General features: G+C 43.0%; 1 protein-coding gene across 2 annotated transcripts in view; it reads right to left on the minus strand.

Moving 5' to 3' along the window:
• Window positions 1–15,757, minus strand: part of mapk4 (mitogen-activated protein kinase 4) — a 29,054-nt gene that overhangs the window by 11,850 nt on the left and 1,447 nt on the right. Inside the window, exons 1-2 of one of the 2 annotated variants that reach the window (XM_088628663.1) lie at window positions 9,588–9,721; window positions 8,439–9,466 (exon numbers count right to left, since the gene is read on the minus strand). In XM_088628663.1, coding sequence (XP_088484789.1) covers window positions 8,439–8,984 — 546 coding nt within the window. In that variant the 5' untranslated portion in view covers window positions 8,985–9,466; window positions 9,588–9,721. Of the gene's footprint in view, window positions 1–8,438; window positions 9,467–9,587; window positions 9,722–15,757 lie in introns of those variants that run through there. The other variant, XM_088628662.1, reaches the window with a different exon arrangement.

The raw sequence follows: 15,757 nt of genomic DNA on the forward strand, positions 1-15,757 counted from the left end.
AAAAGAATGCTTTTAAATTCTAGAAGTAGACAGCAAAGATGGCTTTATCAGTTTAATTTTATTTATATTATTTTTTCTTTTCCGATTTACAGTTACTAAATCAAAGTCCGAGGTTACATGGGGAGCCGGGCTTCTCCCAGTATGTAACAAATTCTGCCAGAAATTTCAGAAACCCCGAATTCAAACCCCTGCCTGGACAGGCAACCTTTTCCAAGGAGTCAATAGGATTTAGGAGAGCTGTCACATGACATCAGTAGAGAAAACTGAATTGCTTACAGTTCCCTCCATATGTTGGCAATGACCTCAGAGGCGGAGGGAACAGGAGTGTGTGTTGAGAGGCTGCATTTCACAATGGTTCTACTGAGATCACCAGGGACACAGGCACACTGAACACAGCTACAAACCACTTTTTGTCTATTTCTCCATTAGCTTGTGTTTCTACCTACATGGTTAACCTGTGATACTGTCATATCACTTTAAACAGAAGGGAGCCTTTTCATTTTTTTGCTGGAAGACATGAATCACTCCCTTTTACCCCCTTTGTTCATTTTAGCATTTCTCAGCTCTCATCTGCGATAACAGGAAAGGTTCTTCAGTCAATCTGATTCAGATAACATCCTTGCAGACAAGGCCTTTTTGCTTTCTGAGACTTCAGTGTTGTCTACTCAACTGATATACTAGACTCGGCTAAAATGGGAACAATGATCATAAGAGGACAGTAACACCTACACAAACTGTGCAGAGAAGCCAGAAGAATGCCTGCCCTTTTTGGAAAAAATGCATATTGAAGATACAGGTGTCCTTCTCTTGGAAAAAGAGGCATTTAACAGCCTGCATTCTGCTGCAAGCGATACCTGTCAATTACAAATAAAACATCTACTAAGAGAAAATAATGTGCAAATGTACATATTACCATAACTCTGCTTGATTAGCTGCCTGAAGTCTCTTGTATGCCCATTAAGGTCAACTCTAGCTCCAGCCTCCAGCAACCAGAAGGCAGTGCAGTACCGCCACTGGTCAGCTGGCTAGACACCGGGCTCCTCTATTACACGGTGTGCCAGTCAGGCTCTGTGTTCTGTTTGAGATGCGCGCAGGCCTAATTACAGCCATGTATGATTAATGACACTGATGACTTCTGTTGCTGGAGGACGTGTGTCTCAAGGACTGGCCCACCCCTTACACTGCTCCAAGCTGTGATCAGGACTACCTGAGCACCATGAGATGATGTAGTCTGCTCAGGCCACCACAGTTATAACTAGATCGGCCGTGCAGAACAGCTCCCCAGACACATTTCTGACGCCAACAATTTTTTTCCACTTCCTCTTTTGTTTTTATAGAAGTCCATAGATGTCTTTCAAAAAACCCAGGTGATACCAAAAGAAAATCCTGAAGAATGATCTCAGGGTACGTAAAGAAAAACATCAGGTAACAGCAGCACCCTAAACCACCTTGTTTTTCAGGCCTGGCCTCCATGAACATGAGGCATTAATAGCGCAAGGCTGAACCATTCAAACACCAACCATTCCTGCATATATCTCCGTCAGTCAGAACGCAATCGTGCTGGGGCCAGAGGAAATCTCATTCATCTTCGTGTCGAAGGAGACCAAACTGCATAAAAATATGCTTGATGGGGGAGACAGTCTCCACAACTTGCCTGTGTCTAACTGATGCAGCACGATCTCCCAGGGTGCACTGTTCCCCCTCGCAAACAGGTCTCGGTAACCCCCAGTCACACTCTAAGCTCTTCCTCTGATGAAAAAAGGACTGATGAAGATGTCATCGCTGTTACAGCTTGCTGGCAGGAAACATAATAACACTGGGCGACTCCCCAAGTTCAACCCCGCCTGCCTAACCGGAATAAACCTCCAGCTAATTGCTCTGTGGAAGAAAGTACATTCCAGTGATCCAATCCTTCTTTAAACACCACAGACAGGAAATCCCAGGTATCCCAAAATGTACAATACTGCATGACATGACAATGTGTCTCTCTTCAATTAATTTCAATTAATTCAATCACTCATCTTTAATTAGAAATCTTCCCTGTCTATGCAGTCATGTTGTCCTCCTTTGCTTCTGACTGAATACCGATACAGAGTATGACCCTGGAAATGACAATCTATTGTATTTAGAAAAGCAAGCTATCAGACCTGTCAATTCTGAGAAACCCCAAATCTCTTAAAACGATTAGAGCCAGAACCCCCACCTGCCCCAGTAACTGTCCAAGCTCAGCCAGCTGGTAGGCTGTGAGAGAGCCTTATATTTAGATTTAGAACCTGTTTGTCACCCTCTGGTCCTAGGGTGAGATTCGCCGTTTGCGGTGCTCCCAGTCAGCTCTCCAGGAGATAGGGGGACTCCATCTCTGAGGTGCCAGGTGCTCCGGCAGAAATCTAATCAACATGCAGCTCTGCTTCCTCCATCCCAGTGCAGAAAGGGCGGCAGACTGAACCCTCTTCAATGTTTAATGAGAGACTGCTGGGAGAAGCTGGTGCCTCCCCCCCTGCTTCACTTCCTGCCTCCTTCTCAGGTACAGTATGAATTATTTGTGGGGCTGGCAAGGCAGCAGCAGGGGTGCAGAGAAGGGCTTAGTGGAGATCTTGCAGTATACGACTTAACCCTCTGTGGTGCCAGCCATAAACAAGACTAGGGAGGAGAAAGTGACAAATGGCTTTTTACAGCTGAGACTCCTGGAGCCCAGGTCCGTTTTGGAGCAGAGAGATGAAAATACAACAGGGGACAACAAGAAGCACATTCTAACTCGCTCTCTGTGTAGCATCTGCACGTCTTCAAGACTAGAAGCCTCCAGACACACAGTTTTCTAATGGCAGCAGTCAAAGGATAATCTTCTGTAACACCTCCTCGACAGCCACTTAACTAGCTGGTCTGTGTTCAAAGGCTCTACCTTGCAGTCCGGTGAAGACGGAGTTAAAACAAAGAGCAAGCCCTCATACACGATCCCTGCAGCGTAACCCTGGCAAACCTTCCCTCCCATCGCAAATGAGCTCCGTTCTTCCTCATCTCAAAGCCACACGGGACAGACTGTACAGGAGCCCTGAGTGGCTGTTTGAGTGCTCACACCAAAATAAAGCAGCGGGGTGATTTCCTGAAAGCTGGGCTTGGAAGTGGCTGTGAGAAAGCAGTGACTATTCCTGGTCTCTCGCCAGGACCTTATTCTTTCTAACTTGGCTGCAGAGCGTCACGTGGGCTGCAATGAAGGGATCCTTTCACTCCGGACGGACAGTGAGCTGCCACTGCATCTGGACAAGATCCCACTTCCTAAATTGGTTTTAGTGGCCATGCATATGCACAGGGCATCTTAAGAGCTACTTGTCCTGTTTGAACCACGGAGCAAATTAATCTGATTTGGCACAGATGAACTGAACCATGGAAAGAACTAAACTCCCCCTGACAGCAACAGTGTAACCCAGAAGGCTATAGATGAGCTCAGTATAATCACTGTCCATGTTCCTTCATGGCTCACAGATGCACTGAAACCCTTGAGCAGGATATATTTCTCTACGCAAAGGACAGTGCGAGTCTGGAACAAGATCACTTATACCCATTTTTGAAGCCAATACCTTTGCTTCTTTCAAGAAACAGCTGAACAAGATCAAGAAGCTACTAGCAACCAAAGAGGCTAAATGGCCTCCATTTGTTTACAGCTCATCTTGAGCTCCACAGCAGCATGATGCTTATCAGTTTCCAGCCATTCAGAATAGTGCAGTTTTCATGAAACAGTTGTTTGGCCAACTAACTTTACATGACCAACCAATTAGCAAGCGAGTACATGAACACGACTATATCATATGCAGAAGTCAAGAATCAGTTGAATGGTTTTTGGCGATATATCAATCAAACACCAGCCAAAGAAGAAAAGAAAATAATATTTCCATGGGAGTGCGATCTGCATTTGTAGCTGTCGGCAATAAAAAAATGACACAAATCTTATTGAGAGTAAGGTCAGGTTTGCCAGAATCTAATGGCATTTACATTGTTTAATGAATGGAACAAGTCATCTTCCTGGTTCCATTAATTGATTTTACGTCAATTAGAAACAAAGCCAAATTCATTCAGGTTCTCTCGCTTAGGTGTGGCGTCAATGATGTATATTCAGTGTCAACTCCTCAGGCTGTGGATCTTCCCAGTATGAAGAGTCTGCTGGTGACTGCTGGGACTTAAAATCTGGACACACACGCAGTTCATTTATAACTTAGCCCGCTTCCTTTTCCTCATGCCAAATCCGAAATGGAGCCTGACCGAGCTTGGATGTCCCTGAAATTGGGAAAGAATCGGCCGTCGCAGAGACGAGGCCATGCTCTCCAGGACTTTGCGATGGTTATTAATCAGCGAGCCCGACGAGGCCACCCACTCCTGGGCTCTCCAGTGTAATGGAGTGTGCAGCCTGGCACAAAGCTCTTCATTATTAATTATCTCGAAAAAGCCCTTGCATCAGAGGGCTCATCTTGCAGGGTTCATAGGCTCCACTGGGCTGAGGAAACATGCTTTCCTTACTGGTAAATTCAAGTGTCTTCTTCCCCAGCAGAGCTACCCTGCCCAGCTGGCTTCACCCACCAGCACACCAGAGGTGGGGACTAATACACTTCATTCACGATGCCGTATTTCCAAAACCTGTAAGGCATAAATAACATGGGAAAGGGAAAAATATCTTGCTCCCTTTCAACAGCATGAATCTGCATACACACTCATCAGGAGATTGCACTGATGCCAGAGTACAGTAGACCTTCAAGAACATGGTCCGAATTCTTAACAACAGACAACACAGCATGTTAATAAAACTTCACTATTTCATTAACATCACTCATTTCAAGCTAGGTTTACACCTGTTTTTTTAACACAAATCTCTAGGAAGTTATATTAACAGGGCCTGGGCAGTCTTAATGTTTCCTATTGATCTAGTAACAAGAGGTCGCATTTTTTTTTCTCTTTCAATTAGCACAGTTGAATTCAGCAGAGTGGAAAACGGATCTCTATAGTTACGTCCTGCTCTTTGGAATGACAAAGTTACAACGAAGTGACTGCAGCATTCAGAAAGCTATATTCAGGCTTTGAAATGAGCTGTGGTGGCAGATTAGCAACATGTATCTGTGAATTCTAATCAATACAAGAGTCGTAGCAATATTATGAGTTAATGTATTGATATTATCAAGAATATCAGCCACTGCCATTTCTCCACAGACTGTGAACTGGTGAACGGAACATCACATTGGAAAGACGCGAGAAAAAAACACCTGCCTCCCACTTGAACATGCCTCTGAAGCCGCCCTCCGAATCTACAGCCTTGTAATACCCGGTGCTCGTCATCAGCAGAGAGGCTTTGTGAACATTTTACTGAATATAAACAGGTTCGACACACAACATGTGTTGATATGAAAAGTGAAAAATGCTGGAAAATAAAGTGAAAACTGGCTTTCACTCCATTAGCAAAACAAGAAATGCAGAGGTAATGGCAGTGTTGCTCATTAGAGGTCCTAGGTTTCCAAGAAATGTCTGTGATAAGACTTAAAAGAGCAAAGAACTGTGAACACCAGAGCCCACTGGCCCTGTTTTTTTTTGAGAGGTTTAATTGCTGCTCTCTGCCCAAACATCAATGCCCTCTCAAGAGTGAGAAAATCACACTACTTGTCCATAAACAAAAGCCAAACATCCAGATTTTGACATGCAATGGCATGTTAGTTACAGGGTTTTAGCTTTTTGATTGGTCAAACAGTTCTACTTGAGTGAACAAGAGATTTTTTTTAGGATATACAGTAGAATTGACCTTGTTCATTTTACAATGGCACTGTTTATAAAAACCCAAACAAAATCCATGTGGAGCGCACTATTATATGCTTTGTGCTCTGCTAAGTCACAAGTCCAATAAAAGGTTCAGAAGGCTTATAACTTTCTACCCATGTGCAGTTCTTCATAAATTACCTCAAGGCAATAGCAGCACAGAAGAAAAAGACTTGTTTTGATATCATAAGGATATCAAAGGTCAACCACATCAGGCCAAAGGTGCCTGTCTGCTCTGGTATCAGCCCGCAGTCTCAGTGTCACTCTGACAGCTGACAATTCAGCCCAACAGCCAAAGTTTGGAGTGACTGACAATCATGGTTCACTGGTGCTGCCACATGTCCCTCGTGGTTCTTCTTCAGGGCACCACACTGACAGCTGTACTCCACTACTCTGGGTCTGCTATGACAGAGAAGGAGCCATGCTACATTATACCTCCAAATCTACAGCAGTACAAGCTATAAATATCTACCTTGCTCCTCAGTGGTGTTCTCCACTGTCTACTAAAGCAAAGCATTAATCCCAAAGTGTCTGGATTGATCTGCTTTAATGATTAATTATATTGATATAAACAGCAATACATACACTTTTTGTGGCAGATGCAATAACACTTTAGATTAAATGTCACAAATCCACTGAAGAATTCTATATAGCGTGATTATGTGTTAAGAGACTTGTTAACCTTATAGACACTGCCCACTGAAAATGATCAATTGTACTTCATAAAAATAGATAGCCTATATAGCTAGCCTAACGGCTCTGGAAATGTATAACTCAACTGTTAATAGATCTATCATGCATTGTTGTACAACACTGTCACTTGCAACCTCTAGCAAATCACACAAAATCAGGAATGTAAAAAATATTTCCCAGAATATGTTGCTATAATAACTACAGTGCACTGACAAAAATCTTATTTTTGCATTGCACGGCAAGTGCTGTAAAGAATAAGCTGTGGAAAGTAAATGTTACCTTCTTAGATGCAGCCCTCCTAGAATAATGCCTACTTACGGTAATAACACTGCTTAAACCTCCAGTTGGCTTTGCCAGCTACACCACAAGGGGAAAACAGTAATTACTACACTACTCTATTTGCATGCAGCTTGTTTTCTTCTCCATTGAAACTGTGGTCTTTAGGATTTAGAAGCTACATAAAGCTGCCTGCATTGTGCTTTTTGGCAAGAGTGTACAGGTTCAGTTTGGCTGACAATTAAATTTTAAAGAAACTTAAGTCAACCTGTACATCAGCTATTCTTTCCGACAGGTCAGCAGAAAAGTATATTATGCATTGCTCTGAGAGGATCATATTCATGGCATGATATGCATTATACATCATATATCACAAGCACACAATCTTCCATGCCTGAATTGAACCTTTTCTTTTAAAGGAGCTTGTCTTTTCTGGTTTTCATATTTCCATCAACTTAACAATGCCGAGGCCATCTCAGGCTATGCTTTTACTTTAAACGAGCCAATTGTTTAAGTCATTAAAAAGTGAATTTTGTAGCTTCAAAGCATTGAAGGGATTTGACAGTTTGACACAAATAAAATCCTCTTCTCTGCAGAAGCCGCTGCAGACTTCACAGTATGATCTAAATCTAAGAACACTTCATAAGCTCTGGCTTCTTAGCAGAATGGAATAAATCCTGAACATTAAAGTTACTATCCTTATCTTACCATAATACATAAGGAACTTTAGAGCTACCACTTGTGAGAATGAAGCCTTCTGTCACGACTGCCACTGTAGTTTTGTATACAAACTTACCACTTATACAAAAATGGTGGGTATAACAGTTTTAAGGCAAAAAACATGGTCTATTTTCCGCATCTAAAAAGAACTTATGTATCTCACACCTTCCAGATTTTGTAAGCATTATTAAAGCGTGTGTCTCTTCACAAAAACTATTTCAGCATTTCAGTCTACAACCCCAAGAATGTAGGAAACATTTAATTCAATTCATTCAATTCAATCGAATCGAATCAATTTTCTAATTATTTCAGAATCCTTTTCTGTATTTTGTGAGTCCATTTGACAACTCTTTATGCAGTTTAATGGAATTTGGAACTCCGTAATGCTTATCTGGTTTGCAAACTTTTCAGCCTCCTTCACTAGGGTTCTCTACAAAGACGAAGTCCAGACCAGAGTCACTGAGCTCATCATAATTTCTGTAGCAGACAAGAGAGCATGAGATCCCCCTCCTGGATGTTTTATCACATAGATTATACCCAGCTGGGTGGACTAGAGTAACTGGGTTAAAGTATCTCAAGGCACAACAGCAGTGTCTGCAGCAGAGACTCAAATCCACAACCCACCATGAGATCAACGGCTCATCTGCAACACTACATTAGACCTAGGGTCTCCTAAAAACCGGCCTGAAAGTTAATTGCAAAAGTGTGAAAGAGCAACACGTCACTCCCTACAAACAGAGATATATATATTTATTGACTTGTTTTTAAGGAACATTGGTGAATGTACTTACTAAAGTTTTTAGTTTTAGGCTGTAAACTGCATACTGTCTTGCCACAATATACACAAGAAACTGTCAAGGTTTTGACATTATCAGGATATCGGTTTTGGACATCTGCAAAACGTTTTACCGAGACAAAGTAAACAGCGGGAGTGCCGAGGCTTGTTCCTGGTGCCTTACTTTGTGTGAGTAGTGGGGGTCGACGATCCTGGCCAGCCCGAAGTCCCCGATCTTGAGCAGCAGCTCCTCGGTGTTGATGAAGATGTTGGCCGGCTTGAGGTCGCGGTGGAGCACATTGGCCGAGTGGATGTACTTGAGGCCGCGCAGCAGCTGGTACACGAAGAGCCTGGCGTGCTCCTCCAGCAGGGGGCCCTGCTCCAGCAGGCGGGCCAGGTCGGTCTCCATGTGCTCCTGCACGATGTACAGGGTGGTCAGCGTGCACACGTCCGGGGGCAGGGGCAGCCCGCGGGGCCCCAGCACCTCGAACACCCGCACCACGTTGTCGTGCTGCAGTCGCCGGATGATCTTGACTTCCCGCAGGGCGTGCTTGACGCTCAGGGCGTCCGTGACGACGATCTTCTTCACCGCCACCTTGCGGCAGCTCTCCCTGTCCACGGCGGAGAGCACCAGCCCGTTCGCCCCATAGCCCAGGGGCTTGAGCTCCACGAAGCGGCCACCCAGATCGAAGCCGTGGAAGCTCGACAGGAAGTCCAGCTTGGCCGCCATGCTCAGGAGGTCAGAAGTTCATCCTTTTCATCCGCCTGGCTGGCTGAACGTATGTATAAACAGCTTTTAAAGCGCTTTGCAAAAAGCTGCTCATGAGACAGGAAAGAGTGAGATTTAAGGAAAAGAAAAAGTTAATCACACACGGGGCGCTGCTTCTCGTTACTTCCTTTCTGTGCAGAGAGGAAAGGCTTGTGTCCTTAAGAAACTTCTGGCCTCAGTCTGTGTGCTCCTTCCCATGGCAGAGAAGAGCCTCGGTCCTCACTCAGAGATGATGCCTCATGGCCTCTCCAGTGCTCTGCTCCGCGCTGGGGCACAAGTGGGACCTCTCAGTCACTGCTTCCACCCCTGACCTCTATGCGCACAAGTCCCCCTCTGCTTCCGGGACAGCTCCCTGCCGCTCGCTGCTCGCCGAGATCTCCACAGGAGTCTGTCCTGCTAGCGCCGCTGCCAGTCCTTGGCCTGCCTCCACCTCCATCCTCCTCCTGAAAAAGCACAGGACAGAGAACACGACTGGAGCTGAATTCCTAACGCAGGAACCCAGGAACAGCTCACAAGCGTCTCTCAGCTAATCCCCCACCCCACACACACACACACTTCCCATACCCAGCAAGGCTCGTTTCTCACAGGCACCCCCTGAGTGAGTCTACTGGCCAGGTCTGCTACTCTGGCAGCTGCAACACTGTGCAACACAGCACATTACATCACAGCCTGATACTCAGTCCCCACCAGCTCCACCACGTCATTTTTCTTTTCAATTTGCATTCTTTATGTGGATCTCGGATCACAGGCTTTTTTATAGCCTGTCTCACATCTCCAAGCACTTGATATGAAATTTGCTGCAATTACCTCCTGCAATTATTGTCTCATATAGGCCTTTTTATCCAAAATGCAAGTTTTCTTCTTTTGTGTGAACTGCAAAGAAAATAAAAGAGACCCAAACACGTTGTCTCGAATGTTACCAGCTTCAGGCATGAAAATTTTACTCCCTCTGCCATTTAGACTCCCCAGAGCCAGATAAGAAGAGGTGTTTGCTTTAACAATATTTTATGAATATTGTTTGAATTAATTATGTATGTTGCATTTGAAATATACACAATAGGCCTTACAGGGAATATTCAAAGTGAACAACTCCCAGTTAAAAAAACATTTATGATGTTGAAGTCACAAAAATCTCACAAATACTACAGAACGTAAAGGATGTCCAGCATGAATAGGCATGTTTATATCCATGAAGTTACATATACATTTATTAGGAAATAATGCACCATGCGTATTTTGAAATGCTGTACAAAGTATGAAATTTATAATTACAGCCTCAATTACTAGTTATCATAATGAGAGGCTAAGATGTGTTATAATCCTTTTATCAATTTAAGTACTGCTTGTTACTGAAAATGTTCATACGAAAAGCTGTAAAGATATGTAAAAGAATAAAGGGTAACTTATCAGTATTAGAGTTGCATCTAAAACACTGTTTTTCAGCTTTCCTAGACTCATTCTATCCAACATTAAGGTTGAACTGCAACAGATAACACACTGAGCGCTGCAAGACAAGACTGAACACAAATGCAATAACAATAATCCCTACTGTTACTTTGGGAAACTGAAATACAAGCATTCTTTCAGTCCTGCTGAGCAGGTCCGATCCAACGCTCGACAAGTGTTCTTGCTCAGCACTGTCGCCTCAGATACCACTGACAAAAACTCTTTCAGACAGATCAGCTGATTTTTCCCTTCCTAACAATGGCTCCACAGTGCGGTTCTGCTCCAGCTCAGGGGACAATGGAGTTCAGGGTGGCCTGAGGATCAGTGAGGGTGCAGCCTTCTCCAGTCTTCAGCTCAGGTCACATCAGATCAGTCACCTCCGCTGAGCCAAAGAAATGTGCCTATCTAATTTCACTACACAACAAGGAATTACAAAAACCTACTGTAAAAGGCCCTGGTTATCAGAAAGAAACAGAAACATGGAGCAGTGATTTGGGCTTTGCACTTGTAACTGGAGGTTGCAAACTCTTGCCCCAATGAGCAAGGAATCCTGTTGAACTGTGTACAAATATATGTTGTGGTTTTTTAACAAAAATGCGGATTGAGATCTGGCGACACCAGAAAGCAGGAGAGCACACTGTGGACTGAACTTGAAACAAATTAACTTTAAAGAAGTCCATATTAAACACTTTTATACTAAAGGATAACTCAATGGCCCTCAATGGTCTCCTTGAGCCCACAGACAGAAATCTAGACACTACCCCCATGCATGCCTACACATATGAACACACTCCTTATAGAGGGGGCTATTAATCCAGAGGTGGTCAATTAATGGCTTGCTCGTCCAATACGAATGTGGAACCCCTCTGTCAGCCATTGAGGCCCACCCAGGCAGTCACTACAAAACCAAGCAGTAGGGCAGGTGCTGGGAAGCCCCTGCTCTGGAGCAGGTGAAAAAGATGGATATCTCATTTAAAGACAACTCGTGTTCCACATTTTAAACTTCAATGCCATAGTTGATTCCAGGAGCTGTTGACACGCAACTACAAAAACAAAAGCATGCGATGTGTACCGATGCATGGAACACTTCCATGTCAAGCAAACAAATGCTGGAGGTGATGCTTTTTTTGTACTTCCTCTACATCACAGGTAAAGTGGCGTACTTTATCAGCACCGGTGGCAAGTGACAACAGCGACCCTCTTCATTTGCTGTGGTCTAAACAAATCACTGCAAGTGATCCAACCATGAAGGTGTGAAGTTGGCTCCAGCAGACACAACAGCAAGAACAATGGTGCTGCACATTTCAAAACGCAGGCTGTAGTCTCAGAACTTTTGTTTCATCTTGCTTCTGAGAAAAGGAGGCATGTATTTACCCAAAGGGTGGCTGGAGACTGGAATGAGCTGCCCAGCCTTGTGGTTGAAATCGATACCCTAGTTTCTTTTATGAAAAGCCTGCATGAGATCCTTGGATCAATTAACTACTATCAAACAGGCTAGATGTTCCCTTCTGTGTAACCATTCTTCTGATCCTATGTCCCAGTGCCACAGCTTTCCATCCACAGGGGGAATCTGCTGATCATTTACTGCATTTTGTAGGTCTTTGCTGAGACTTGAACTTATGAAAATTAGACATACTGTCTGCACTCCTCATACTTGCAGAGACTGATCATTACTTCTAGTGAGGAGCGCAACAAACACACTGCAGGTCTAGCTGACCTTGGAATGCAAAAACAGCAGAAGCAAGGCATTGATACAGTATGTGCAACAGGCTACTATCGGGACCTGAGCAATTGAAAAAGTCTCCAATTTTATCAAGGACCACGCAAATCACGAATATAACATGGTAGCACTGATTACATTCCAAGAAAGTAGGGTGCAAAGTAGAATTATGAGATAGAACAATTATATAGTACATTTAATTTACAAAATAAGTGGTCCATGCAGTGAATCACAAAGTACTTTCTCTGACTGACGAGCAATTAGGCCCACTCACAAGAGCTTCGTCATCTACTGTCAATTTTAGGTTTATGGAATATGAATTGCCTTTTGACCCAAAGTGCAGAAAACCCAAACACCCAAACTTACATAACACAATGTCACTTCTGCTCTACAATACGTCATAATGACCCCCAAACCCACCTTCTTATGAAATAGAAGGCAGTAAAGTCTGTCCATTGTAACCAGATTAATCCCATTTTGGTGCATCCTATTCAATGCAGAGACATCTGAAGAAGCTCACAAACAAGACAAAAATAACCATCGTGCCTTTTGCTTTCTGCCTGCTAAGATGAAGCCTAGGTCAACACATTTAATATTTCATCAGCATTATTTGAGGGATCAGTTTGAACAGATTTGAGTTAAACATATTTCACAATATAGATGAGCTTTCTGTTTGGTTTCCTTTATCATTCCGCCACCACGAGTGGAATTTAATATGGTGAATCAGTTCTTTCAGGACAACCTTTTTTTATTAAAAAAAAAATCTGTCACATCTAGTGTTATAATAACCTAGGTTAAATTATATTACTCAGTGCTCCCTGTCACGGTGATTGATTTCTCCATCTGTACATCTGAGTTTCTGAAAATAAAAACATAAAAATGTGACATTTTGTATTGAGAAAGATACAGTAGGTATATAGTTGGATAGTGGAAGAAACCCATTAAGTCCAGTCTGCAGAAGAGATCAATAATGACAAAATGAGAGGCCGAAATGAACACATTGTATTTTTGCCTTTATTAAATTTGCTTTGTAAATACATCCTGCCATTATGAGCAGTTTGCATCTTTCACAGATAATGCCAACTGAAAAGTGGTTTAAAAATTAAAACTAAAATCCATGGCAAAACTTTTTTAAAACATCTAGGGGTCTAATCACACTGAAAGCACGAACTGGTGAAAAACAGAAAATATCATGTGGTCTGGCAACCGTGTCAGAATGGCCCTGTCAGTGAACACGCTGAGCAGCGATCTGTGTGCTCTGGAAAGTGTGCTGCTCACACAGCTGAGAACTATCTCACCCAACGACAACTCAAACCCAACTCAGGCCCAAGTTCCTCTATCAAGCAACTTGCATCAGAACCTGAACACTGTTTCCCCACATTGTCTTTTTCAGGTTGACTCTTGCAGGCAAACAGAATGTAGTTTTTTGATGTGCACAGTAACTGTCCAAATAAAAGAAGAGCCTCCCCCTTCCAACTCTTCACCTTCACTTTATTCATCTCGGAAACTCACCACCCACGACCCCTCATTGCAGAATTAAGATGCATTCGCTCAGTTGGTTGGTGTTTTTGTGCTTGAAAAGTGGATCATATATGCCCTTCGAGAGTTCTGCATCAAACACAAGGCAGCGACACAATGAATGTTTCTCCAGCATGTTGATCATATCTGACCACTGCACTGTAAATTCGTGTTAAGGCTGTTTCCTGGAAATCAGACCCTCATAAACCACCTGGGCCTGCAGAACAACAGCAGCCTGAGGGACTAGTGCAGAACTTGCCAAATAATTCCGTGTATAGATGTCAAGGAAAGAAGCTGGTAAAAAACAAACAAACTTAAATCTTGATTCACATTGGGCCTGCAGAACATTCTGTGAAATGTGAAAAGACGAAAAAAGGTGATAAGTAGGCCAGCCAAATGAGACCAAATTTTTTTCCACTCGGTAAAACGTCCAGTGCGGTCTGAAAAGCACATGAAACTCAGGGACAGAGAAGAAGGTGCAGAATCACTGATCTGGAATTTCTCAGCTCACCCATACTGAGCAACCTGGACCACCGTTTCATGTGGGGTACAAATCCATGGCTTACTGGAAGGACAAAAACTGGACAGAAACCGAATTTAGAGGAACATTAAACCATTTTGTTAAGAATTACTTCCCAGAGCCAAGGTATCGAAGGACATTCACAGAGTTGTTTCAACGGCCTTCATTAGATCATCATGCTAACTTGGTGGCCAACATCACGTTAAACCACAGCTCTCATCCTGCCATTGGTTGAAACATCCTAGAAATCTGGGCACTGTGCTCCCAAGAGTATCATGTGTAAAGAACTGTCAGCAGTCCTCAGACCTGAGTGCACCTGCACTTACCTTTCTCTCCTTTTTCTACTGAGGCATCAAGAGTCCTCTGGGTTCCCTTTATTGTGTTATAGTACCTGAATCCAACCCTCATTTAACTGCCTCATCCCTAAAACGAGAAGCAACTCCTTTAAGCTGTCAGGGGATAACAAGTCTTTCAGACAAAGAATAATTCCAATATAATCTCATTTGAGCTCTTGCTAAAGCAGCAATTTTCGCTCTGGAATGCAGTGGCCAACAATGAACACTATTACAAAAGAAGTCTAACTAGTGCTTATTATACAATGTAACTTTACTTACCTTCATTTAAATAACAAACTTTTCTACTTTTCCACATTGTCAGGATAAAAAACTATATCTGTAAGCAGTTTCCTGGCTCCATGAAATGTATAAGTGCCCTTATTGAATAGTTATTTGAATTAGTCTATGTTAAATTCCATTTTTTTAGGCATCTGCTGAAATAAAAGCATTACCCAAATTCTTTGCCCATTTCGGTCTGTTAATATTCTCAACCAAAACATTCACTAACCTTTCTACCAAATTTAACAGGTTTGCTACTACAATCTAGAATATGGACATCAATCAGGAAAAGCAAAGGACCTCACACAGATCCTTGTGGTACTCTGCTATTTGTTTCACTGCAGCCTAATGTTTTTCACCCTAGCAATACTTTTGTTTTTGATGTAACAGTTATTTGTCAATCCAAACGCATAGATCCCATGAAAATTCCTAAAAGTCTTAAATTATCCAGAGGCAGGACATGAGAGCAACTAGGTGGAAGTCTTTCGCCCATTTTACAGTGTGAAATAATCCCAGAAGTCACTTCCACTGGCCACTGATTCATGTTAGGCGAGGTGCTCATTGAGAATGGATAGGGGAAAAAACGATATAACACGTACAGTATCTGTTTTTACACTCCTGGACCTAAATACTTTCTCGGCACGTACAAGAAAGCATAACAGGTAATCAGATAGCCACTGCGAGAAAGTGATTTCTAATAGGAATTCATGAACAGGTCTATAAAGAAAGTTGTCGCTGTGATTTGGCATCATAACGCACCTTTGATTTTTACGTTGCAAAGCCTGTACAGACAGAGCTGAATATCCCGTCGGGTCGCAACTAGACCAGAGCCGTTAAATACAGAAAATCAAGAGACCGCGGTGCTGTAGCTACAGCATCTAGGTGCATATATATTGCATTATGCTCATATGAATAG

The sequence above is a fragment of the Lepisosteus platostomus genome, chromosome 4 (genome assembly GCF_059453375.1).
Source record: "Lepisosteus platostomus isolate fLepPlt1 chromosome 4, fLepPlt1.hap1, whole genome shotgun sequence".
Taxonomy (NCBI): domain Eukaryota; kingdom Metazoa; phylum Chordata; class Actinopteri; order Semionotiformes; family Lepisosteidae; genus Lepisosteus; species Lepisosteus platostomus.